We start from the raw sequence: 26,874 nt of genomic DNA on the forward strand, positions 1-26,874 counted from the left end.
ACGAACCTAAACTTTACGAGGAAATTACCAGGCCCGCGTTTTTTTTTACAACGAAATTACAACGAAATATGTGAAACCCCGAAAATCAAAATCCCTAAACCCCAAACTTACATATCTATACTTTCATATCTTCTACACATTCAACTTCTTTTTCCAACTGAAACCATAAACTCCAATTTTTTTTTAAATGCATATTATATAAAATAGAATTTGATACACATATGAAAATAAGATCTTCTAATAAAAATCAACATTTGTTACATATTTTACATCATGAAGAATCGTTTGAGTTCTCATCAACATCACTACAATAATCATCATCGCTTCTATTGAACTCATCTTCACGTGCTTCATCCGTCACATCTTCGGGAAGATCTTCATATTGACGGTTATCCGGGTCGATCAAAAGAATTTCATCAGTTTGTTGATCAGGTACCTCAACTTCATTGATTGCATCTTCTTCTTGCAAAGGTGGTTCTTCTCCAGCAACAATCCGTCCACGAGGTGTTATTTTGATAGCAGTTAACCAATTTATCCCAGAACTTCGAAGGCGAGGGTATGGAAGGAAGCTAACTTGTTCGACTTAAATATAAAGGAATAGATAATATTATATTATTTTAATCAGACGCTAACAGTTGCGAATAATATTGTACTATAGTCAATATATCAGTTTATGTTACTTAATTATTTTATGTAATCATCTAAAAATAGATAGATATATAAAAATTATTTCTGTTACTTTAAAAAATATAAAGAAAGTATTTTATTAGTATATTTTATGTTATTTAAAAAATATTTTTAATGCAATATTACTATTTTTTGAACTTTCCTTTTTAATGAAATTATATTATTTATACATATATTTTCGTTTTTAAATTCACTTTATAGCCTTATAAATATTTCCTTTTTTATTATATATGTTATTTGGGAAATTTTACAAAAGGAATTTAAATAAAAATCAATTATAGTATTTAAATATTATATTTTTGATTCATTAAGGGTATCAATGTAATCAACCACCGTGAGAATTAACGTGAGCGTGACACCTAAGAAACTGACTTCTCAAATAATATTATAGAGATTCTCTGCATTTGTTTCAAACACTAGAATTTTAAATAGATGTTAATGGTTGTAACTCAAAATTATTTATATTAATAGTTGATATAAAAATTTACAAAACTGTGAAAATGATTGTAACATCAAAATCTGATAAATCATTTATAGAGTAGCGAGATATACATATAAGATATAAATATCAAAATTTTATTATCTGGTAGAGTTTGGTTTTTAGATTATTCTGTTGCTCATGTTTGGTTGGTTTAGCTTTGGACATCTCATTCCTCTGGTTATTGCGTGGAAGCTTAGGCGTGGACAACAAACAAAAACCAAAAATTTGAACCACATGGATCCAAAACAAATTAATCTGAATCAAACCTATATTTTTTTTTTTTTTTTTTTGTCAACGCCCATCTTCTAAGATCAAGTGGTAGTCGGTCTTGAGTGGTTCCGAAGAAACGCTCTGTCCGGCTGGGTCTGATCTATGTGGGTAAATAGAACACCACTACATCTCGCCTCTTTGGCAAGGGAATCTGCACGCGTGTTTCTGCTCCTGGGTATGTGAGAAATACTGAAATCCGAAAACCTAGCTCGTATGAGCCGGAAGGAGACTAGCTCAGAATTGAAAGCCGGCCAGTCGGTTGGGTTAGCAATCATGTCCACGAGATCGGAGCAGTCCGTCTCCATATGAATCACGTCGCAGGAAAACTCTCTTAAACAAGACATCGCCCATATAAGCCCTTCCATCTCTGCATGGAGAGAAGATAGGCTCTTACGGCATCCTTGTAGTCCAAATCTCTCTACTCCCATATGATCCTTATAGAACCACCCTAATCCACTGACCGTGCCATTATCGATCCATGACGCATCGACTTGGCAGGTCGGGCGTTGGAGGTCTACATGGATATGCGAGCTAAGTAAGTGAGCAGATTGTGCTTCTTCTTCCTCTCCCTCCTGAGGTAGGTTTGCTGCTCTCCAGCATTCAGCTTCGATGGAAGCTAGCCGAAGAGTGTCAACTGGTGATACTTCTTTTCCATTGAAAACTTTATCATTCCGTGCCTTCCAAATGTACCATAAGATCCATGGGAAGGTCTCAATAAGTGGTTCCATATAGGCCACGTTTTTCTTCTTCCAGAAGAGGAAGTTCATGTTTTGATAAACAGAGGTACTCGGGAAGTAACCCGGAAGGGACGGATAGTCCGATAAAGCCCACACCTGGATGGCAGGTGGGCATTCAAAAAGAAGATGGTTAATGGTTTCCTCAGGATCACCGCATCTAGGACAGCTCCTATCGGTGCCCAAGTGTCTATAAGCGAGTCTTTCGGTCGTGGCAATGCATCCCGTCAAAGCTTGCCACATAAAATGTTTCATCTTTCCGGGAGCGTTGATTTTCCACACATGGCTCTGTAAACCAGTGATACTTGGTTGTAGAGTCTGGGCTTCAGCATCACACGCCTTAATCTCCTGTAGTCGATTATATCCTGATTTTACCGTATAAGTGCCCGACTTTGTATAATTCCATGCGTAACCATCCATAGACCATGTGTTGCTTGGCCTTAGTTTAAGTATAAGTGGAATGTCTTCCGGGTGGAAATGTTCCAGTAAAAGATTAGTATCCCAATCCCTTGTATCTCGCCTAATGAAGGAGTGAACAAGTAGTTTTGGGTGTCTATATGTAACTCGACCAGACGGTCTCGGAGGTCGAGCGTCAATATCTGGAATCCAAGGCTCCGTCCAAACAAAAGTGTTTAATCCTGCCCCAATAGTCTTTCGGAGACCCGCTTTTAGTAGCGGTTTTGCTGCCATAATACTACGCCATCCATAAGATGGTGAGTATACCTTGCGGTCTTCCAAAGGGCTTGATCGGTTATAGTATCGTCCTCTTAAAACTCGGGCAAGGAGGGAATTAGGAAACTGTATCAATCTCCATAGTTGTTTTGCTAACAATGCAATATTAAAGGCATGTAAATCTAAGAAGCCGAGTCCACCTTGATCGTGTGGAACACAAATCTTGTCCCATGCAATCCAGTGTAATCCTCGGTTGTTTTGGCTCGAACTCCACCAAAAGTTTGAGACTGCGCTCTCTAATTTGTCAATAATGCCTTGTGGAAGCAAGTAGCACGACATACTGTATGTCGGCACAGCTTGCGCCACGGATTTAATTTGGACTTCTTTTCCTCCTTTCGAGAGTAATCTGGCCGACCACGAGTTAACACATCCATTGAGGCGATCTTGTACGTAAGAGAAAACTTTCATCTTAGATCCACACATTTGCTCCGGAAGTCCAAGATATTTTCCCATGCCTCCTTCAGTAGTGATCCCCATAACTCCTTTTAAATTTTGTTTAACGCTATGGTCAATCTTATTCCCAAAGATAATAGAGGACTTTGCTGCATTGAGTTGTTGTCCCGAGGCTTTTCCATATGTGTCTAGAATACCTAGAATTTCCTTACACTGACTCACTTCTGCTTTACAAAAGAAAAGGCTATCATCCGCAAAGAGAAGGTGTGAGACCCGGGGACTGGCTCGGGCAACTCGTAATCCCAAGATGCGCTTCTCTTCCTCCGCTCCTTTAAGAAGGGAGATCAGAGCTTCAGTGCACATAATAAAAAGAAAAGGGGACAAAGGATCACCCTGTCTCAGTCCTCTCGTGGGTGTAATTTTACCCCTTGGTTCTCCATTAATTATCACTTGATAGGAGACCGATGTGATACAAAACATCAAAAGGTCGACCAATTTTTCCGCAAAACCCAAACGCAGCAGCAGGGATCGAATAAAACTCCATTCTACCCTGTCATACGCTTTACTCATATCCGTCTTGATAGCCATGAAATTTTCTCTAGCACAAGTGTTTGTCCGAAGGGCATGGAAATTCTCCTGCGCTAGTAAAATATTGTCAGTGATTAACCGCCGTGACACAAACGCAGATTGAGTCTCCGAAATAAGATCAGGAAGAACTCTCTTTAGCCGTTTGGATAGCAATTTTGAAATAATCTTATAGCTGACGTTACAAAGACTAATAGGCCGGAACTCCGTCATCTCCCTCGGTTTCTGTTTCTTCGGGATCAAGCAAATATTAGTTTGATTTAGCCTCGGATCAAAGTTTCCATCAATAAAGAAATCTTGTACTAGTCGGATGATATCTTTTTGCATGACCTGCCAAAATCTCTGAAAAATTCTACTCGTCATGCCGTCCGGACCAGGAGCTTTATCAGGATTGATATCGAATAAAGCTTTTTTATTTCTTCCTCTGTCGGTTCTGCTGTAAGAATCTCGTTTGTGGATGCTGAGACTTTATTTTTTATATATTGCAGTGAGGCTTCCATGTCTGTTGGTATAGATGTTGAAAAGAGTTCTTGGAAATAGTCAACAGCCACCTTTTCTATTCCAAGATCACTCTCAACCATCCTGCCCTCTTTGTTCTTGATACAAATTATTCGATTTCGTGCTCGCCTCTGTTTTGTGATCGCGTGGTGGAATTTCGTGTTTCTATCGCCTGCTCGACGCCATTGTGTTCTGCTCTTTTGTTCCCAAAATTGGTCCTCTTCTCTAAAAGCATTGATAAGTTGACGTCTCAGGTCTTCCAATTCTTCAAGGGTAGAATTATCATCTTCCTGGGCTAAATCAATTTTATTTTTCAGTTCTTTAATAAGTCTTGCTGAATTGGTCGGATTATTTTTTTTCCAAGAAATTATGTTTCGTCGGCATGAGACCACCTTATGGTGAAAGTCCATATCATGAGCTTCACTGAAAGGGCCCCAACCTGAAACAATAGCCTCTTTAAATCCAGGTTTCCCCAAACATCTTTTATCAAATCTAAAACTTTTCTTTGATCTTCTGTAGACAGATTGTATGCGTGCTAACACCGGTCGGTGGTCCGAGCCCCATAACTGTAAAAACTCCACACTTGTAGCCGGGAAAAGCGAGTGCCATTCTTCATTTGCAACTGCTCTATCTAACTTGCATTTAACCTTGCCAGAGCGTCTTTTTCCCACCCACGAGAACGAATTCCCTTTGTATGGAAAATCCAGCATTCCACAATTATCTAACATGGTACGGAATGGGAGGAAAGAATTTTCCGGTCTCCTTCTTCCTCCTCTCTTTTCATGATTACCTGTAATCTCATTGAAGTCTCCAATCATAAACCAAGCGTGGCTCCGGTTTAAACTCATTCGTGTTAGTCGTTCCCAAACTAAATCACGATTTTTAATAACCGGATCACCATATACAAAGGTCATATAGATAATGTGTCCCTCAAAAGTAGATTCGATATCAATCATGTGTTCATCTGAATATAATATAGAAACAGCTGGGTCTTCCATATAAAAAAGCGCTAATCCACCACTCCGACCACATGGATCAACGGTGTAGACGCGATCATAACCAAAAGAAACTTGCACATCTTGCAAAAAAGACCGATTGTTTTTTGTCTCCGATAAAAATAAAAACCTAGGGAAAAAACAGTGATATAGTTCATGAAGGTGTTCCTTTGTCAAAAGAGCTCCGGCTCCTTGACAGTTCCAAGCAACCGTATTCATTACGGGGCTTTTGGTGGCTTCCCGCTAGCCACTTTAGAGTTGTTGGTTTTGATTGATGCTGCTCCTCGGTTTATTTTTTTTCCTAATGGCGAAACTGGGCCCAAAATCTCTGATGTTGAAACACTCAGCCCATGTCCAGCAACTATGGGCTTAGGAGATCCAAATCCTGCAGAAAGATGACGCTGTCTCAGAGAGACTCCAAGCGCCGGACTTCGCGAAGCTTTCTTACTTTTTCCCGATGAAGCCAAACTACGGTTGGAAGGAGATGCAATCGCCTTCCTGGGAGTCCTTAAACGTGTATCAGTTGTGGAGGTAGCAGGTTTCCCTGATCCAGACTCCCCAGAGGTTTTCAAAACAGCCACCGTGTCTGAGAGATCCATTCCCGGAGCATCAGTCGTTGGTTGAATTTTTTCCACGCTCTGTAGCTCTTCGCCAAGTAGGTCATCAACATCCATCAGAGCCGCATCTTCCTCCCCAAAATCATTCCCATCTGCATCTCCAAAATCATTGCCATCATCCAACCAGTCCTCTTCTTCAAGAATTCTCTCTGTAAGTGGTAATCCAGCATTCTCTAAATCATTTAAAAACAGCGGAGGATCATGAGATGTTCCTGCTTCATCCGCCATAGTTTCCTCATCTTCTAGAGTCATCTCATACCAGGTTTTTGGATTATCTTTGAGCAAAGGGGCTTGAAACAAAGCTGTAGGGAGAGTGATCGATGGTGAGTCTGAAGAAGTTTTAAAGTTTAAACTTTTCCTAGCAGAGCTTCCTTCATCTGAAGCATCATTTATTTCTGAGATTTTTCCTTTGAGTTTCAGGTCAGAGGAGGCTCGCTGTTGAAGATTTAATCTGAAAGGTCTCTCCCTTACATGCTGTGGAGAAACCGTGTCTTGTTTTGCTGCAACGGCTGAGAGGTTTGACACTGATCTCTGGGGAACAACTGCAACACCCACTGGGCTGCGAGCTGTCTCTTTAGACGGGTCTCGAGTTTCCTTACGGATCGGAGGTGCGTCATTGCTCCTTCCTTTCTCTCTGTCTCTTCTTGATGCTTCTCTTTGCTTACTTGAGACAAAAGATTCAGCATATCTTCGTTTGTTATATGACTCTTTCTGAGCAGGAGCCCTATCTCGATCACTAGGCATGTGCTCAACACGGTGATCATAGCGAGAAGATGGGCGAGAAGCAACTCGTGGATCATACCGGGAGTCAATGCGTTTCCAAACGCTATCCCGGGTGTCCCTATGAGTGTCCTCCCCACCTTGTCTATCCTTTGAAGATTGAGGTAAGGAGCGCTTTGAGTTAACTCCATTTTTAGGATCTTCAAATCTGTTTGAAAGAGATATATCCTTGTCTTCTTCTATTCTTGAGCTTTTCTCTTTTCTTTCAGCTTCAGAGAGTTGAGGGCACGAGTCAATCTCATGAGAGACGTAACGGCAGTGTCTGCAATAGCGATGGAGATTAGAGTACACAACTTTAACCGGGACAATCTCACCTGAGGGGACTTGAGCCCGTAGAGCAAACTTCAAAGGTCTGTCCATGTTTATTTCAACTTGGACTTTTGCAGCTTTAGCATCAATTGGCCCCACTGTCCCAAGCCTTCCTCCTAAAGATTCAAAGACAGGGTCCATCCAAAAGTGTGTTGGGATACCGATGAAGCTGACCCAAAACGTCATAGTGTTGGGAAAGGTGTCTCCGACATGAGGGATCCAGCGCTCTAAGGAGAAAGCCCATTTGTTGAAGTGGCATGGTCTCTTGTTCAGGACTTTGACAAGGTCTCTCTCTGACTCAAAGTCAAACTGGAATCTTTGGTTTCCTAAATCCAGACCTCTAACTCTCCCTTCTACATCCCATATATTAGGTCGTGGAAGGATAGCTATTAGAGCCTCGACGCTGCGTTCGGTATTGAAAATCCTCCCAACCAGACTGAGTTTAAACTGAGCTATCAGTTCAGAGTTGTCAACGTGTGGCAAGATGACCAGGTCGTCATCCTCCTCTGTTTGAGCCCGAGAAGAGTTTCCATGGAGATTTGTGACTTGATTTTCTGCCATTGTTGTGGAAAACGGGATGTTGGTGATGGTGATGAAAGAGTAGGCAGGTAACTGAGCTTGTTCCTAGCTGTAAGAAGAGAAAGAAAACCAAAGAAACTTAAACACCCCCAAGAGTTCCTTTCTAGGAGCTTGGACCTAGATAAGGAGAAGAGTGTCAGAGTGCTGAGCAGAGGTTTGTAGTTAGAGGCATATCTTCGAAAGGAAACATCAGAGGGAAGACGTTCTTCTGCTGTCTTAAGGGGAAAGATGTTGCAAGAGCAGAGTTGACTAGGTTTTTTGCAGAGAGCATTCACAGATCTCTTCCAAACGCTTTAGAAACAAGTAACAAGGGATGGTTAGGAAGACTCAGAAGCACAAGAGCATCCCGGATCTGTTGGAATCAGGCGCAATGGAGTCGTCATGGCGGAGCCGTACAGTTTGTCCGTACTGTCGCCGTTCAGGGAGCAGGGAGCGTATCTTCTTTTCTTTTTTTTTTTTTTTTTTTTTGGGTTTGGGTTTGGATTTTATCTGGACCAAACATGAATTCAACTAGATAACCCAGAAATTTCACAAATTTCAACAACAAAAATATCAAATCTGAAACCAATACCGAATAAATACTTTAAATACTCAAAGATTCAATTAATTCATAAATAACTATCCATTACATGAATAGTTAACTCAAATACAAAATTTCTTATATATTTTTTTGGTTTAGTCACATATGAGCTTTTTATATTCTTAGGATTGCATTTGATGTTTGATTATGAATAAGTTTAAATTTAAAATTTAAACAGTTTTACTTTAATGTTTTAAATTTAGAATTTCTCTATTCATAGAGTTTTTAATTGCTAGTTCTAAAATTTTACTTTATTTTGATGTTTAAATCATGTTTTCTATATTGATAGAATTTCTCTATTCATAGAGTTTTTAATTGCTAGTTCTAAAATATTTATTTTTCCATCTTCGAAATATTATAAAATGGTAATTTTATATAAACATAAATATTTCATTATATCTTATCTTCGGCTCATATTATCTAGGACCCAATGACAACAACATCCATAATATGATTGACACTTGCCATATTGGTAATTACGACGGTGGTTATCGTGACAATATTTATCGCATTCTTTGTCCCCTCCGCCATTTTGACATGCTACTCCTAGATAACAGTCAACCATAGCGCGATTTATTCCAAAACCTTTTTTTCCGTCTATTAAATTTATTAAGGTCAAGGTCTAATAGACCCAGCCCAAACTTAAAAAGACAAAAGGCCAAGACGGCCCAATACAAACTAATCAAAGCCCGACATAAAGGGCAAGAGAAACATGGGCTAAACCCAAACTAAAAACCCAAACGGTGCGACCTATAACCACACGTCTGAAGCTTGCGCGTGACCACCCACGTGTCCCACTCTGATCTTTGCGCTGGACACGCGTCTTCTTTGCATCAAACCGGGGTCCAAACGCCGGAGAAAGCTTCCGGTCGCCGCTCCTTCGTCTTCGCATCAAACCAAATCGGAGAAACTTCGTCTCCGCCATCTTTGCCGATGAAACCCACTTCCAACGACTGTATTGAAGGTATGGGGCTGCATCGGTGACTGAACTCCCGGATAAAACCGCCGCAAACGATACAGCGCTTCACCGGACTGCTACCACGGCATGCATCTGCAACGCATCCGTTTCCGTCACCACCACTGTTAAAACAAAACCTTAAGCCGGCCGCCATCACCAGAAAAGAGTCAACGGCGCCAGAGTCAAAGCCGGACGGCTTCAATCGGATAGAACACCGCCGAAGTCAAAACGGGATAAACCCGAGCCGATACGATAGTAAACAGACAGAAAAAAAAAACTGGGGCCGGACCGATGGTGGCTGTGGGAGCCCACCCATCGGCCGGAATCGATAACCACGGAGAGTGCTTTTCTTGAGAGAGGTTAGAGAGAAACTAGAGAGAAAAAGAGTTCAGATTAGGATTTGCATACACATTTATTCCAAAACCTAGATACAATACAAAATCAATTAAAGAGAAACATAATCAATAATCTCCATAACTAAAGAGTGGATATAAGAAGATCAACCTAGAGTATTAGTAGTTGTTGGACGACAAGACACAAAAGATATGATGTAAATTACAGTGATAACAAATATGACCAAGGTTTTCATGGTGAAACCCATTGTTATGATATTTTATGTCTGTTTTATAAGTTTCTCTTTGATCAAAGTAAAACTATATATAGTGACACAAACATAAACAAAATAAGTATTTTTCTTGGTCAAAGATTTAAGTATAAAGTTTTCAGATTATTTCCTTATATATTTATAGTAGTAAATATATAGAGAATAATTCTTTCTTGATTATGTTTAATTGAAAATGGTATTTGTGAATATAAAAATAGTCTAATGTTTAGATTTCGCATAAATAAATCTAGAATTTTTAATATATGTTAATGGTTGTAACTCAAAATTATTTATATTACCAATGTGAAATTAGTGTAGAGGCTGAGAAAGAGAGAGTACTTATGAAAACTATTGCGAATGCTTCAGCTTTCAAAACTATTCCTCTAAACATAGAATTAAGAGACAATTCTAGATACTGTCAAAGTGTCAATCTCTCTTTGTTACCATCATGAGCAAGAGATAACTAAACAAGCAACCATAAAATCTGACAACTTTCAGCATATATCATAGTGTAATAGGAACCATGGCATTTACTAGTTTGTAACAAAGGACTCCAAGATTTCTGCAATGGTGGTGGCGTGATGAGAGCTACGCAACAGAGGGAGAGAAGGCTTGAGCTTGTTCACCAAACCTCTAAACAAATCCACCCGCGTGACTTTCAGTGCCTTTTCCACCACGAAATGTCCGTACTCACTCGTCGCCAGCCTCACCAACTCGTCTCCTTGGCACTCCAAAAGCTCTGCCGCCACCAAAGCCTCTGTCTCTTCATCCCTCTCCAAAAGCTTCTCCACGATGTATCTTCCACCCTCCGTAAACGAGAGCTCAACGTAATTGCCACGGAGGCTAACCCCAATGTTACGCGTGCTATGCAAGCCACAGTGTTTAAGCACGTGTTGGACCACAATGCTCCCATAAGCATTGTAGCTTAGCAAAGGAGCTTCGGACGCAACAACATCAAAGAGGGCGGTACTGCAGTAGAGAAACGCCACGTCCCTTATGATTGCACTGAGCGCGACGCTGCCGTATTGGTCACACGCCAGGAGAACCGCGTGGTTGAGAATCTGGTCGCGCATTGCAAATCTCTTCTCGACGCCGAACACTCGCATCCCTTGAACGGCGACGTGGGACGCGTGCTCGTCCGTCATGACGTGGAAGAAGTTGCGCAAGATAGCGGCGGCGAAGAAGATGTCGGCGTCGTCTGATTTTCCGAGGAGTTTCTGTAGGCGGTTGGAGCCGTTCTTGTTTCTTGCCGTCTCCAAGAAGTAGCGATCATCGGATTCTGACGTCAGCAACGCGGCCATCCTCTGAAGCTCGATTCCGTTTAGCTTTGAGATCACTTCTTGAAACAGAGCCTCGTCTTCGTCTTTGCTGCTAGTCATGAGGTTGGTCAGGGATCGCATACACGTCTCGGTTTCTTGAGGAGCTAAGGAGGTGGAGCGAAGTGAGTTGAGTAAAGATTGGGCTTTGTCGTCAGCAAGATCGGCTTCTCTTGGTGGAGGAGTGGCGGTGGGAGTTTCACGTGGAGGAGGAGGAGGAGGAGGAACCGTCGTGTTCTCTTGTTTGATGGACGTGGAGAAGGAATCGTCGCCTTTTGCCATTATTGTATTCGTTAATTCTAAGTGATTGTTAAAAGATCTGTGGAGTGATAATGTCTATATATATATATAGGAAAGTAAAAATATATATGCATGGCGATTGGCGACGTCGAGTACACCTTTTAAATTTTTTTTTTGTTTTATTGTTATCTTATAGAGTTCTCTGGATTTGTTAATTGAAATAAATTTAGTCCACTTCATTCAGATTTCTTATAAATATTGTCATGCTGTAAGTGGCGCCAAATGTTAATTCATGATTTTGTTAGCTGGGTCTTTTGACTCTTTTCCATAGACTAATTAAGGCCACTGGAAAATATGTTATATGTAGTGAAAATGGCAATTTAAATTGTTAATTCATGTTTTGAATTTACAGATGACATGTAGACGACAGAAGGCAAAGCGTCCTTATGGAAACTGTTGTGAGGTGCTTCAGCTTTCAATCATGTTTTTATAACATAAACGAGAGAATACTAGATGCTATTAACCTCTGTTTAGCTTCTTCTCTGTGTTTTCACAACTTTTGAACAGTGCAAGTTCTGTTCTGTGTGACTCAACAGCTCTTGTACGTTTATATAAAGCATTCAGTTGAATAACTGAATCAAAATTGGATAGTTAAACAAGAACAAGATTAACTGACAACTTGTTGTGGTCAAACCATAGATTTCAGCAAGCAAGCAACCATTTGAACAGGTTACATCACTCGTGACGAACCTCACTAGCCAACCATAAAAGCGTAAACTTTTAAGCATGCATCGTAGTAACATGAACCAAATCTAAACCCTAAAACATAATTAACTAGTTTGAGACAGAGAACTAACAAACCGACTCAATGATTGCTGCTATAGTATTGCTCCCACGAGGCATACGCAAGAGATGGCGGAAAGGCATCAGTTTCTGCACCAAACCCCTAAACAGATCAACCCTATTCATCTTCTGCGTGACTCTCAGTGCCTTGACCACCACGAAACTCCCAAACTCATTCCTCGCCAGCCTCAGCAACCTATCTCCTCCGCACTTCAAAAGCTCTTCCACCACCACAAGAACCATAGACTCCTCCGTCTCCAAAAGCTTCTCCACGATGTAGCTTCCAAACTTGTCGAACGAGAGCTCAACGCAATGGCCAACGAGACTAACCGCAATGTTTAACGTGCAACGCAAGTCATTCAGTGTAAGCACGTGTTGGACCACATAGTTCCCGTAAGCATCGTAGCTTAGGGAGAGAGCGTTGAGAGCGACTATGTCCAAGAGCTGGTTTCTGTAGAAAGGATGGTCCAAGTCGGTTATTACCTCCTTGAGGGCGATGTAGCCGTGTCTGTCACAGGCCAGTTGAAGCGCGTGGGGGAGAATGTATGCGTCATACATCAACTCTTTCTTCTTGTCGTCAAAAACTTGCATCCCTCGAAGTGCCACGTAGGACGCGTACCTATCTGTCATGACGTGGAGGAAGCGACGCAAGATCGCTGCGAAGAATAAGTTGTCCGCGTCGTCTGATTTTCCGAGGAGTCTCTGTAGACGGTGAGAGCCGTTCTTGTTTCTTGCGATCTCCAAGAAGTAGTCGGGATCTGACGTCAGCAGATACGCCATCTTTTGAAGCTCTCTTCTGGACAACCTTGAGACCATTTCTTTGAACGGACCAATGTTATATTCTTCTTTGCTGTTAGTCATGAGGTTGAACATCGACTGCAAACGAGAGTCCAGGTAGTGAGGAGTTAAGAATCCGCCGGGGAATGAGTTGTTTAGAGGTTGAGGGTCGTATCTTGGTTGAGGAATGGTGAAGAGGATGCCACGTGGAGGAGGAGGAGGAACGGCCGGAGTCGTCATGGGTTGTGTTGCGGAGGTGAAACGTAGATGTTGTAAAGAACTGAGTAGTGTAGATATTGAGAAGGGATCAGCGTTTGCCATATTGTAGATGCTTTGATTCTACAGAATGATATCTAATCTTGTGAGTGAAAATAATGATGAGATAGATATGTGGAGCATGGATTCGGATTTATAGTACTTTTCAGAGTATTTTTTCGGTGTGAATTATCAATTATATCTTGATTTTTTCTTATTGCAATTATATTTATGTAAATCATGATCTCATCTATACAACATATTGCTTTCATGAAAGAATATTCTATAAGAAATACATGTACACTTAGAAATAAACAAACATCAGAATATAAGGACATTTTCATGCACCTTCTGAGACTGTTATTGCAAGCCAAGATCTTTTTTGAATTGAGCTAGGGTTGCTTCTATCTCATTTAATATTCACTTGTATACTGTTCTTCGTGTCCGTTGAGGAGCTTTAATTCGTCAAAATGAAATCTTTCTCCTTTTTGCTTGATCCATCATTGTCTTGGTCGCTTATTTGAAGTACATCCCACAAAATTTCACCTGCATGATAAAGTGTGCTGTGCATAAGATCACACTGACCTCAATCAACCTAAATACCACCCACAAAAGATGACAACACAGATAACACTTCTAACCACAGCCGTTAGCGTCATCAAATGATGCTTTCGTACAAACAGGTAGAGATTAAGTACTAAAGTAAATTGGATTCCATCAACTAACTCCAAGTAGCATAATCATTTATACACATGGAAAACACCATACATAATCACACGTCCATAACTTTGAATGCATAGACAAATATGTAGCATCCATCCATACAGAGTTCCAATTTCATAAAGTTAACCAAAAAAATAAGTACCCCGTTATTAACATGATTTGGGTGTAGCTGAGAGCAAGTTTACGGTACGCCCTCTTTATAACTTGATGGAGCCACACACCAAGAACCTCGTAAGGAGAGACTCGAGCTTTCGGTACTATCATTCGATTTCTCCGTCTTTGATCACAACTCCTTCGGTTGCCATATATAGCAGCACTCTGATACAGGAAAATTTATCCGATAAAAGAAGGATCTTGGAGGGAAAAGGAAGAAGTGGACTTGATATAAGTCAATTAACAAATCAGAAATTAACATTTGGTGCCACTTAACAGTATGACAAAAGTTCTAATAAATATGAATGAAGTGGACTAAACATAAGTCGATTAACAAATCCAGAGAAATCTGTAAGATAACATTATAACATCAAAAGAAAAAGAAAACAAATTTAAAAGGTGTTCTCCACGTCGCCATGCATATATTTTTACTTTCCTATACATATATATAGGCATTATCACTTCAAGATCTTTAACACTTACTTTAGAAATAACTAATACAATGGCAAACGGCGGCGATTCCATCAAACAAGAGCACCCGACGGTTCCTCCTCGTCCTCCCCCCACCGCCACTCCTCCACCAAGAGAAACCGATCTTGCTGACGACAAGGCTCAATCTTTACTCAACTCACTTCGCTCCACCTCCTTCACTCCTCAAGAATACGAGACGTGTATGCGATCCCTGACCAGCGTCATGACTAGCAGCGAAGACGAAGACGAGGCTCTGTTTCAAGAAGTGATCTCGAAGCTAAACGAAACCGAGTTTTGGAGGATGGTCGGGTTGCTGACGTTAAAACCCGACGATCGCTATTTCTTGGAGATAGCAAGAAACAAGAACGGCTCCATCCGCCTACACAAACTCCTCGGAAAATCAGACAACGCCGACGCCTTAATCTGCGTCGCTATCTTGCGCCACTTCTTCCACGCCATGACGGACAAGAACGTGTCCTACGTCGTCGCCATTCAAGGGATGCGAGTTTTTAGACACGACAAGAAAAGGGCAATGCGCGATCAACTTCTCCACCACGCGGTTTCCCTGGCGCGTACCCGGCACGGCAGCATCATGCTCAGAGCAATCATAACCGACGATGATTTTGAGTACTGCAGACACTGCCTCCTTGGTAAACTCGCGTACAACGCTCTCTTGCTAAGCTACGATGCTTATGGGACCTCTGTGGTCCAACACGCGCTTGAACACGGTGCCTTGCGTAGCACGCGTAACATTAGTGTTAGACTCCGTGGCCACTACGCTGAGCTCTCGTTTACGGAGGGTGGAAGACACATCGTGGAGAAGCTTTTGGAGAGGGATGAGGAGACAGAGGCTTTGGTAGTGGAAGAGCTTTTGAAGTGCCAAGGAGACGAGTTGGTGAAGCTGGCGACGAGTGTGTACGGGCATTTCGTGGTCGAAAAGGCACTGAAAGTCACGCGGGTGGATTTGTTTAAGGGTTTGGTGAATAAGCTCAAGCCTTTTCTCCCTCTCTTACGTACGTCTCCCCAAAGCACCACCATTGCAGAAATCTTGGAGTCAGTTCGCTAGCTTTTGTCACTAACTAGTTAATGCCACTATGATATATGCTGAAAGTTGTCAGATTTTATGGTTGTTTTTTTTAGTTAACTCTTGCAATGATGTCCTGTAGCGAAGAACCAAAAAGCTTGTTGGTGGATTCAATCACTCAGGACTGTAGTCAATTAGAGATTCAATAATTTGTTAGAACAGAATCGATAATATAAAAGCCCTCCTCCTGTTTTGGACAATCCAAACCGGTTTTTGTTTAACCGATGTTTTAACCGTTAAATGTAAATCGGTTTGTACCATTTGTCTGGTACAACTCTGTTCTTGCTTCTTTAACCTCTGTTTTTAAACTTTACTTTCTTCACTGGAACGTACCATCGTAATGCTGTTTCTGATAAAGTTTCAACCTTTTATCCTTATTCATGAACAGATTCTCCACCATTCCTTGTTCTTCTCGGTTATGTTCAATCGGTTCTTACGTCCAACTCATCGAAAGCAACGGTCGAGATCGACTCTTGCCCCAAGGAAGAGAGCTTCACGCTCATCTCGTGACATCCGGGATCGCTCGCTTGACGAGAATCGCAGCTAAGCTTGTGTCTTTCTACGTGGAATGCGGAGAAATTACAGATGCCAAGAAGGTGTTCGACGAAATGCCCAAGAGAGATATTAGTGGATGGGTTGTCATGATTGGGGCTTGTGCTCGAAACGGGTATTACCAGGAGTCTTTGGGTGTCTTTAAGGAAATGAACAAAGAAGGTTTAAAGCTTGATGCTTTCATCGTTCCTAGTGTTCTTAAAGCAAGCCGTGATCTGCTTGACCAAGAGTTTGGGAAGATGATGCATTGTATGGTTCTCAAATGTTCGTTTGAGTCTGATGGTTTTATAGTTAGTTCGCTTATTGATATGTATTCGAGGTTCGGGGAGGTAGATAATGCGAGGAAGGTGTTTAGTGATCTGTCTGAACATGATTTGGTTGTGTTCAATGCTATGATCTCTGGTTATGCTAACAATGGCCAAGCAGATGAAGCTTTAAACTTGGTGCAAGATATGAAACTAGTGGGGATAAAACCTGATATCATCACTTGGAATGCTCTGATCGCAGGTTTCTCGAATATTGGAGACGAAGAAAAAGTATCTGAGATGCTTGAGATGATGTGTTTGAATGGTCACAAGCCTGACGTTGTGTCATGGACTTCTATTATATCAGGCCTTGTGTATAACTTTCAGAACGCTAAAGCTTTTGGTGCTTTTAGACAGATGTTAACTCATGGGTTGTATCCAAACTCAGCTACGATCACTACCCTTTTGCCTGCTTGCACCACGCTCGCGAATGTGAAGCAGGGGAAGGAGATTCACGGCTACTCGGTGGTCAGTGGACTTGAAGGTCACGGTTTCGTTAGAAGTGCTTTGCTCGATATGTACGGGAAATGCGGATTCATATCAGAAGCGATGATCTTGTTTCACAAAACTCCCAAGAAGACAACGGTTACTTTCAACTCCATGATCTTCTGCTACGCAAATCACGGGCTCTCAGAAAAAGCTGTTGAGCTGTTTGAACAGATGGAAGCAACGGGGGAGAGACTCGACCACTTAACATTCACGGCCATCCTCACAGCCTGCAGCCACGGCGGGTTAACAGATCTTGGGCAGAAGTTGTTCCTTTTGATGCAGAACAAGTACAGAATCGAGCCGAGGTTGGAGCATTACGCTTGTATGGTGGATCTTTTGGGACGAGCAGGGAAGCTTGTTGAGGCCTATGAGATGATAAAGACTATGCCAATGGAGCCGGATTTGTTTGTGTGGGGTGCTTTGTTAGGTGCGTGTAGGAATCATGGGAACATGGAGCTTGCAAGGATTGCAGCAGAGCGATTAGCAGAGCTTGAACCAGTGAACTCAGGGAATAGATTGCTTTTGTCCAGTTTGTATGCCAATGCAGGTAGTTGGGGAAGTGTGGTTAGGATGAAGAAGATGATAAAGAAGAGGAAGTTGAGTAGGGTTCCAGGCAGCAGCTGGGTAAATACTGTTTGATCCAAAGGCTCCTTCTGCATTTGATCATCAAATATGACTTAGATTTGATATAAATGTTATATTCATGTATAATCAAAATTCATAGAATTACAACACTGAATGTTTTATCAAATGGCTGTATCTTCCTAGAAACTAGATAGATAATCGTTTGGTCAAGTTAAATGCAAAGATATGAAGTTCTATGCTAAACATAAATTGAATGGTCGATGTTGATATATGTTAATGTATTTTTATCCTATTTTAAATTGTAAAACGTGAAATTTCTATAAAAGAATTTTATATCTTATCATATTTTTCTAATTATTTCTCATAGAAATTTAGTAAATTAAGGTTTTGTTATTTTTGAGTTTATGGAAAATAGGTTTTCTATAGAGTATCTTTTCAAACCAATCAAGTGTTTTCGCAATATGTATCATACATACATAGTAACATTTTCACAAAGTATCTTTAGTGTTTATAAGAAAATTAGAACTCAAAAAAACAAAATTGCTAAAATAACATTTTTCTATCAATAGAAACATTGAATTATCCTACATCCTAAACCAGAATCTTAATCTCACTCCATAATTACCAATCCCTAAACTATAATCAATAAATTCAAATCTAAAGTATAAAAAATAAATAGGACTATTTTAATGATTTTCTTTTCATTTTGTGTTGTTTCTGAACAAAAACTTGATTCAGTGATGTTTAAAGTTTTTATACATTTATATTTTTCAAATTAATTCACTAAGTAAACCAATTCTACAAAATAACAATTTTTAAATATACACATATACATAAGAATTGATAACCCATCTAGTTTAATATTGTTTATGATCTTTTCCAACTAATGTTTCTAATACATCCTTTCGAAATGATTGTTCTTTGAACATTAACTTCGAAATGTTCGGATAAAAATCAATGGGCCAACTTTAGACGATATCGATGTGTATCGAGTTGAATTACGTGAATCAGACTTTAATACCATACTAAATCATATGGACTTTCAGCTTAAACAAATTGGTGATTAAGAGAAGTATCTCATCTAAATTATATATATCGTTTAAGATTCTTTTTTAACTACCGAAATTGGACACTTAGTGTCTAATAACAACAACACATACATAACAAAGGAAACAAATTTACAAATTGGTTACAAGTAATGAAACTGCTCCGGTTAAATGAATGAAAGTACGGCAAGACTGGCATTCTTCAAATGATTAAGATTCGGTAAAACTCATCACATGCCATGGATGATTCATTCGGTAAAACGACTCGGAATATTACTATAAATAGACATACCTAATCGAATACGAAATCTCCAACTACTGCAACTACAAAAAAAAAGATAAAACCAAACCTAAAATTATGAAAAAGACAAAACTAGCTACTCCAACTACCAAAAAGACAGAAAAAAAACTAAACCTAAAGTAATGGAACTTGCACAAGCATACAGTATGTCACATAACTTAAGTAAACTAAACGACAGATGATTCGTGAACTGTGATAATTAAGCTTCAAGATATATCTAAACAGATCTGGAAACGCCAACAAGATTGAGCTATGTGTCAACATCTTTTCTTTTACTTTATCGCGAAGTCTTCCGATAACGCCGAAAACTTTCTTCAACATTTTGTGTTGCTATTATCCAGCAATGAGAAGATAGACTTTATAAGAAGAAGACAAACGTAAGACTTTATTACTAGTCCAAAAGCCACGGGCCACGTGCTTGTGCTGGTCCTTGCACACAATTAATTACGAAAAGTTTTTAAAGCTTCCCCTAACCATCAGATCTGAATTTTCCAACTAATAAGAATGTATAAAATAAAATAAAATCTTAAGACCAAAGGAACAGTGAATGTATATCTCACGTGTCTTATAACTATAAATCAGATTCAGAAACAGATCTCTCTATGTAATAGTATCCTCATCTCTGTCTCCATTCCTACATAATGGATCAAAATCTAGTAGTGAAGAAGAGAAGGATAGTGTTGGTTCCAGTACCAGCACAAGGACATGTCACTCCTATTATGCAACTAGGGAAAGCTCTTCACTCTAAAGGCTTCTCCATCACTGTTGTTCAGACACAGTATAACCGAGTCAGCTCTTCCAAATACTTCTCTGACTTTAACTTTCTCACCATCCCAGGTAGTTTAACAGAGTCTGATCTCAAGAACCTCGGGCCACTCCAGTTCATGTTGAAGCTCAATCAAGTCTGCGAGGCAAGCTTCAAGCAATGTTTAGGTCAGCTACTGAAGGAACAAGGAGACGATGATGAGATTGCTTGTGTCATCTACGACGAGTACATGTCTCTCTCAAAAGCTGCGGCTAAGGAGTTTCAACTTCCTAGTGTTGTCTTCAGTACTACAAGTGCTACTGCCTTTCTCTGCCGCTCTGTTATTGCCAAAGTCAACGCAGATAAGTTCTTGACCGACATGAAAGGTAGTCAAGATTCTTACCTTAGTCTTTCAGAATCCATTTAAGACTAATAAACCCATTTGGTTTATGCAGATCTTGAACTGCAAGACAAGCTGTTTCCAGGGTTACATCCTTTAAGGTACAAGGACCTACCAACTTCAGCTTTTGGGCCAATAGAGAGTATTCCACGTGTTTACAGTGAAACTGTCAACATTGGAACAGCTTCTGCTGTTATCATCAATACATCGACTTGTCTAGAGAGCTCGACTTTGGCGCGGTTGCAACGAGAACTACAAGTTCCGGTTTATCCTATAGGCCCGCTTCACATCGCAGCTTCTGCACCTTCTAGTTTGCTTGAAGAGGACAGAAGCTGCATCGAGTGGTTGAACATGCAGAAACCAAGATCAGTTATATACGTAAGCTTAGGAAGCTTAGCTTTAATGGAAATCAAAGACGCATTAGAGATGGCTTGGGGGTTGAGTAATAGCAACCAACCTTTCTTGTGGGTGATCCGACCCGGTTCTATTCCTTCCTCGGAGTGGACAGAGTCCTTACCAGAGGAGTTCAGCAAGCTGGTCTCAGAGAGAGGTTACATTGTGAAATGGGCCCCACAGATGGAAGTTCTCAGACATCCTGCAGTAGGAGGTTTTTGGAGTCACTGTGGATGGAACTCGACACTAGAGAGCATTGGGGAAGGTGTTCCAATGATATGTAGGCCTTTTACTGGAGATCAGAAAGTCAATGCTAGGTACTTACAGAGTGTTTGGAGAGTTGGGTTTCAATTGGAGGGAGAGCTTGAGAAAGAAGATGTGGAGAGAGCTGTGAAGAGGTTGCTTGTGGATGAAGAAGGAGCACACATGAGGAAAAGAGCTATTGAATTGAAAAAGAAGCTTGAATCCTCTGTTAGACCTGGAGGTTCCTCATGCAGCTCATTAGACGACTTTATCAGTTCCTTAAAGATGAAGAGTTCCATATAGCAACAAAGTAAAAAAAAAAATGGTGTATCAGAAGAGACTAGTCATTTGGCATTATTTACCAAAATATCATAGGAAAAAGGGCATGTATTTCTATTTGAAGTGTAATGTTTTAGTAGCTTTCACTAAATAAAAGACTTTCCTTATTTGGAGACGAGCATTTTGTCCGGGTTACTCTAAATAAAAGGCTTGAGATTCTCCACCGCAAGTTGCTGAGACCAACAAGTTCCATCACTTGAACCCTTTAATTAATAACTTCAATTACTCTGACTTTGTCACCACGGCAAACAGGTCAACACTCAACAGTAACTAATAGGGCCAGTTTAGTTTCTGAGAAAGGCTGTAAAACTTTGTAGGGAACTCTAATTGTCTGTCAGAGTCAGTTGTTGCATGTGTTGATGTTCTCTGCTGATCTGCTCTTGAATTGAGGGGGGGGGGGGGGGGGGGGGGGTTTATGAAGAGGAGTCCCCTCAGTTTGAAAGGCCTCCCACAAAACTGAGGATCCCTTTTTTTTTTTGCAACAACAACATGAGGATCATCATACAACTTGCTCACAATAATGATAGCACCATTAGCCGCCTTCTCAAAATGAATAATATTTTCTATATATTAAAAGACAAACATTACAAAGCTTTAACCCTGACACGTATCATCACGAAAATTAATTTTAAAGTTCATAGAAAAATAAATTAGTTTATCTAAACGCTTCCCACAAAAATGGGGATCTTTTTTTTGTAACAACAAAATTAGGATCTTTATACAATTTGCTCGCAATAATGATAGCACTATTAGTCTTCTCAAAGGAAATAATATCTCTTATATATTAAAGAGAAACATTACATCCTTTAAACCATGACATGACATGTGTTATCACGATAATTAATTTTAAAAACTTTAGAAAAATAAGTTGGTTCATCTAAACATATAGTACATTTTTCATTAACCTAATCATATAATTAATTATTACTATAAAGATATTCTTCATTATTTCTTTAAATAGAACATATGGAATTAATTAATCTGATCAAAATATATATGATAATTAATAATTTTAAACAATAAAGATTTGATAATAATTTATACATTCTCTATCATTTTTTTTGGATAAAATGTAAAATTTATTGATTAAGATAAAGAATAGGCATTTACAATGGCAGAGCAAAAAAACTATGAGCTATACACAAGAAAGTGCTCGAGAAAAAATATTTGTGTAATCAAAAACCTCGAACCAACGTTGCATCAGCCCCACTAGCTTATGTTCTGGGCCTTCCGTCTTGTATCTTAGAGAACTGATTCTATTTCTTAAGGTCTTGTCAATGAGTCGGACAGTTTGCTCTGTAGTGCGAGAGCCTTTCTGATGCATGCGGTCATTCCTCTCCTTCCACATGTAATAAATGCAGGTCTAAAACAGCATTTTGACAAGTACCTTGTTTTTGCTGCTAAGAGTGTTACTGGTAATAAACTGCAAAGTGAGGTGCCAGTCGGGATTAGTCCTTCTACCACATAATCAGCCTGCAAGTCTGTCTCATACAGTATAGGTCAAAGGACAAGCAAAAAAGATATGATCCCTCGACTCATCTCTTTCTCCACATAGCATGCATCCTTGTTGAATACCCCAAGCCCTCATACGAACTCCCGTTGATAAACGATCCTTTATCGCCAGCCATACAATGAAAGAATACCTAGGGAGTCCCTGTGGAAACCATACACTCTTGCTCAAAACCACCTTTTCTCTTTTTACTCGAATTTGATCCCCTCTTTTGCTCGATGAGAAGTGAGATTTATAAGTATCATCTGCATGCTTCCAGAGCACCACATCACTTCCATGCTCGTCCATAGGGACCCTTTCTGCCTGGATACGATCATGAAGATCATGAAAATGCCTGCTCCTATGCCCCGTGATGTTCCATCTCTGATGAAGAACTGCTTCACTAACTCGAGCGGTTCTCGATACTCCAAGGTAGTATGTGCCCACATCACCCGCTATATCCAAGAGCCTCCCCATCTGCAGCCAGTTATCATACCAGAAAAAAAGCAGAGTGGCCATCATTGATCTCAAAAAGAATGAATTGATATGCCAACGGCCTCAACTTAAGGAGCTTCCTCCAAATCAACGGCCTCAACTCAACTTAATTACTAACTTTGAAGAACCAAACTTTATATATTATAACAAAAATTGTTTTTATTATCTCAGCATATTTATTTTTAATTATGAGATAGTTTTACATATATCACAATTTTAAACATATAAATGCCATGTGTCACAATCATGAACCAAGCTTAATATAGTCTTTTACAATTTATTTTTCAAATCTTTTTTTTTGTTTAGGATTTTACAGGAAAATTTATAAAAGAATATTATATAAACAGTTTTTAGAATTTCTTTTTTTTTTACTATGAAACAACTTTCAAAATTCATTTTTTTTTGTTATTTTAGTATATATATTTTATATCATTATAATTTTTAACCTATTTGACAATATTAAAAAGAAAATTACTATCAAATAATCTTTTGCAATTATCTTTTGTTTAGGATTTTTAAAATGGAAATTACTATTAGATAATAGTAATACTTACAATTAAGTTTTTAAAAAATTATTTTTGTTATTATCTTAGTATATCTCTATAATATTATTTGAGAAGTCAGTTTCCTATGTGTCGCGCTTACGTTAACTCTCACGATGGTTAATTACACGGATATCCTTAATGAATTAAAATTATTATAGTTAAATATTTTATTAACTTTTTATTTAGTTTCCTTTTTAAAATTGTCCAAGTAACACATATAATAAAAAGGAATCATTTATAAAGTTTAAAAAATAAATTTAAAAACAAAAATATATGCCTATATAAATATGATTTCATTAAAAAGGAAAGTTCACAAAATAGTAATATTTCATTTAAAAACAACATAAAATATACTTTTCAAATAATAAAATAATTTATTTATATCTATATTTTATTAGATGAAAATATATATTTGTATATAATGTGATTTCATAAAAGAAAAATTTCACATAGATAATTTTGATATTAGAAAAATAAATATTATTTATTTTAAAAGATAATTTTAAACAATACAATTTCAAATTAATAGAAATACTTTTATATATTTATATATTTTCTTAGATGATTACATAAAATAATTAAGTAACATTAAAATATATGTTTAATTGACTAAAAATAGTTTATAATTAGTATTATTGAAATGTTTTTATTTATTTCCAAAATTTGTCTGACTATAATATCTTTCAATTACAGCAAAAAATAACTATAAATTATATTTTACTTATATAATATAATTTCTCAAATACAATCACAACTTTTTACTGTTTATTTATAAGAGATATTAGAAAATGAAAAATAGATTTTAACAGTAAACATCTTTTGATCAAATAATTACAAAATATTTTAAATTAAAATAACATGATATACTTTAACAAGGTAGATATATTATATTTTACCATTATTAAAATAATATGTTTTCTTAATATAAATATGATTTTAAATTTTATTTTTTATGTTAGTGGAAATTAACATAACTATAATCAAAATACGAAAGAAAAATTGAATTCAGATTTTTAAGATTATTTATAACAAATTTCAGTTTACCATTCAATAAATCTAAGGCATAAAATTATTTAGAATTTATAAAATATTTTAATTACTGTAGATATTGATATGTATTCATGAGCTTCCAAAAATATATGAGTTACTTATGAATGTAACTTCCTATTGATCATTGATAAATATATGAAAATACATGCACATTAAAAGATAAATTTGATATGACTTAACTATAGTAAAAATAATTATATTTCAGTTTGAATTTGAAAGATTATATGCAACTTAATATACTTACAACATGAGTACCTCGACTAATCCAACTTATATCTAATAGCATATATTAAACTACAATAAGAATATATAATTTTATAGTAATAGTTAATTTTATAAATATAAATTATAGGATGATTCAAAACATATTAACAAATGAAAATAAAATATTAATCAACTGGTACAATTTAGTTCTTCATAAGACTTCATAATATCATCGTTATATTAATTTATTTAATTTGAAATATCATCGTTATATTAATTTATTTAATTTAAAATCCTACACTTTAGTTTTTCTTTTATTTCATTTTAAACACAATATATCTTAATTTATAAATAATCATCCTAAAATATATTTACATATAATAAGACAACCAACCAACCTAAATGAAAATAAGAAAATTAATCAAAATTTTAATATATTTAGAACAAAAATATTATAATCGAATTCGGAGAAATAAATGTGAACCAGTATATCCAAATGATAACTAAATCGAATGTAAAAATAACAAAACTGACAACATATAAAATATCTAAAATCATATGTCTAATTAAAGTAATATAATATTATTAAAAGAAATTATGCATACAATTACAAATTAATATAAAGTTAAAAAGTAAATAGTAAGTAATTATTATAGTATATTTACTTTATAAATATTATATTCGTGCATGAGTACAGGAAAATCACCTAGTATATTTTTAATTATGAGATAGATTAACACATGTCACAATCTTAAAAAAAAGTTATTAACACATGTCATGATCATATTAATTACTAACTTTGAAAAACTAAGTTTTAAATAGTAAGATATTTGTTTCTAATGAACTTCTCTTTGCATTCATGCACACGTGAACTATTATCCTTGTACCTAAATCCAATGTATGTTCATACTTCACTCTCGTACTACTCAAAACCAGCTCCACTTCCACTCTTTCTCAATCTCTAACTTTTCCAATTTTAAATCTGATTTTTTTCCGTGTTGAGGAAGGCAAGTAAACTGTCTGTTTCTTAAGGTATGTTCAAACTTCACTCTCCTACTACTCTAACCAGCCACTTCCACTCTTTCTCGATCTGTAACCTAAAACGCATTGAGGAAGGCAACACCAATTCCCGAATCTTAATTTATGTTTAATCTTCACTATCAAACCACCTTCACTTCCACTCTTTTTTTATCTGTAACTTTTCATTGGCGAAGGATTCTTAAGTTTTTCTTTTGGTGCTCTGATCGATGAAGATCACGGAGGCTCTCTCCTTTATCTTCCTCCTCTTCCTAGCATTATCGTCTTCGACCTTAGCCGCTGACTACACCCTCATGGAAAATTATTATTCTTCCAGTTATTATCATATATTTTATTCTCATATTTTGCTTATATTTTATATGTAAAAAATATAGTAGAAATTATATAAATTAATATTCACAAAATTAATAAACTTTATAAATTAATAAATTTCTTCGATCATCAGTTGTGCCGGTTCAAAATATGACACATCGATAAAATAGTAAGATAATATTTTTAGAAAAACTTATAGAAATATATGTTCCTATTAAAATCATAAACTAATATATATATATTTGTATAAGTAGTAAGCTGACAAAAAAGTATAAGCAGTAACGAACCATTTTATGTTTGCTTATATTCAAAATGAAATTATTTGGACATTTTATTAATATTTTGATATATTTTGATAATAATTATTAAAATTATATCTAAAACACATTTAAATTATTATGAAATATATTTTATATACACCAAATGATATGATATAAGCAATATGAATGTAGAATATCTAAATTACATTAATATAATACAGTAAAATCAATTATTAAAAAATATTCTAAAATAGAAAAAAGGAAACTTTGTAAATTAGTTACTCTATTAATTAATAAATTATTATAGTCCCAACATTATTAATTTAGAAAGTTTTTAGTGTAATATTCTCATATTTTGCTTTAAAATTCTTATATTTTGCTTATGTTTATTATGTAAAATATTATGCATAAGTATTGAT

General features: G+C 37.5%; 7 protein-coding genes across 7 annotated transcripts; 3 read left to right on the forward strand and 4 right to left on the reverse strand.

Moving 5' to 3' along the window:
• Nucleotides 1-1,479: 1,479 nt before the first annotated feature.
• Nucleotides 1,480-4,095, reverse strand: LOC108834691 (uncharacterized). Its single transcript, XM_018608017.1, has one exon. It carries the CDS (start codon nucleotides 4,093-4,095, stop codon nucleotides 1,480-1,482), a length of 2,616 nt encoding a protein of 871 aa, XP_018463519.1.
• Nucleotides 4,096-10,335: 6,240 nt separating this feature from the next.
• LOC108823698 (pumilio homolog 18-like) lies at nucleotides 10,336-11,400 on the reverse strand. Its single transcript, XM_018596965.2, has one exon. The coding sequence runs from the start codon at nucleotides 11,398-11,400 to the stop codon at nucleotides 10,336-10,338; it is 1,065 nt and encodes a 354-aa protein (XP_018452467.1).
• Nucleotides 11,401-12,181: 781 nt separating this feature from the next.
• LOC108823700 (pumilio homolog 18-like) lies at nucleotides 12,182-13,299 on the reverse strand. Its single transcript, XM_056995254.1, has one exon. It carries the CDS (start codon nucleotides 13,297-13,299, stop codon nucleotides 12,211-12,213), a length of 1,089 nt encoding a protein of 362 aa, XP_056851234.1. The 3' UTR covers nucleotides 12,182-12,210.
• Nucleotides 13,300-14,580: 1,281 nt separating this feature from the next.
• Nucleotides 14,581-15,817, forward strand: LOC108824599 (putative pumilio homolog 20). The gene has a single exon (XM_018598023.2). It carries the CDS (start codon nucleotides 14,612-14,614, stop codon nucleotides 15,644-15,646), a length of 1,035 nt encoding a protein of 344 aa, XP_018453525.2. The 5' UTR covers nucleotides 14,581-14,611; the 3' UTR covers nucleotides 15,647-15,817.
• A 182-nt stretch (nucleotides 15,818-15,999) lies between these two features.
• On the forward strand, nucleotides 16,000-17,805 carry LOC108823696 (pentatricopeptide repeat-containing protein At5g59600). Its single transcript, XM_018596963.2, has one exon. It carries the CDS (start codon nucleotides 16,045-16,047, stop codon nucleotides 17,647-17,649), a length of 1,605 nt encoding a protein of 534 aa, XP_018452465.2. The 5' UTR covers nucleotides 16,000-16,044; the 3' UTR covers nucleotides 17,650-17,805.
• Nucleotides 17,806-19,485: 1,680 nt separating this feature from the next.
• LOC108823697 (UDP-glycosyltransferase 76E2) lies at nucleotides 19,486-21,169 on the forward strand. The gene is made up of 2 exons (XM_018596964.2): nucleotides 19,486-20,073; nucleotides 20,143-21,169. Exons 1-2 carry the CDS (start codon nucleotides 19,584-19,586, stop codon nucleotides 21,024-21,026), a joined length of 1,374 nt encoding a protein of 457 aa, XP_018452466.2. The 5' UTR covers nucleotides 19,486-19,583; the 3' UTR covers nucleotides 21,027-21,169.
• Nucleotides 21,170-22,548: 1,379 nt separating this feature from the next.
• Nucleotides 22,549-23,070, reverse strand: LOC108824598 (uncharacterized). Its single transcript, XM_018598022.1, has one exon. The coding sequence runs from the start codon at nucleotides 23,068-23,070 to the stop codon at nucleotides 22,549-22,551; it is 522 nt and encodes a 173-aa protein (XP_018453524.1).
• Between the last annotated feature and the right edge of the window lie 3,804 nt (nucleotides 23,071-26,874).

This window comes from Raphanus sativus, chromosome 9 (assembly GCF_000801105.2).
Source record: "Raphanus sativus cultivar WK10039 chromosome 9, ASM80110v3, whole genome shotgun sequence".
NCBI lineage: Eukaryota > Viridiplantae > Streptophyta > Magnoliopsida > Brassicales > Brassicaceae > Raphanus > Raphanus sativus.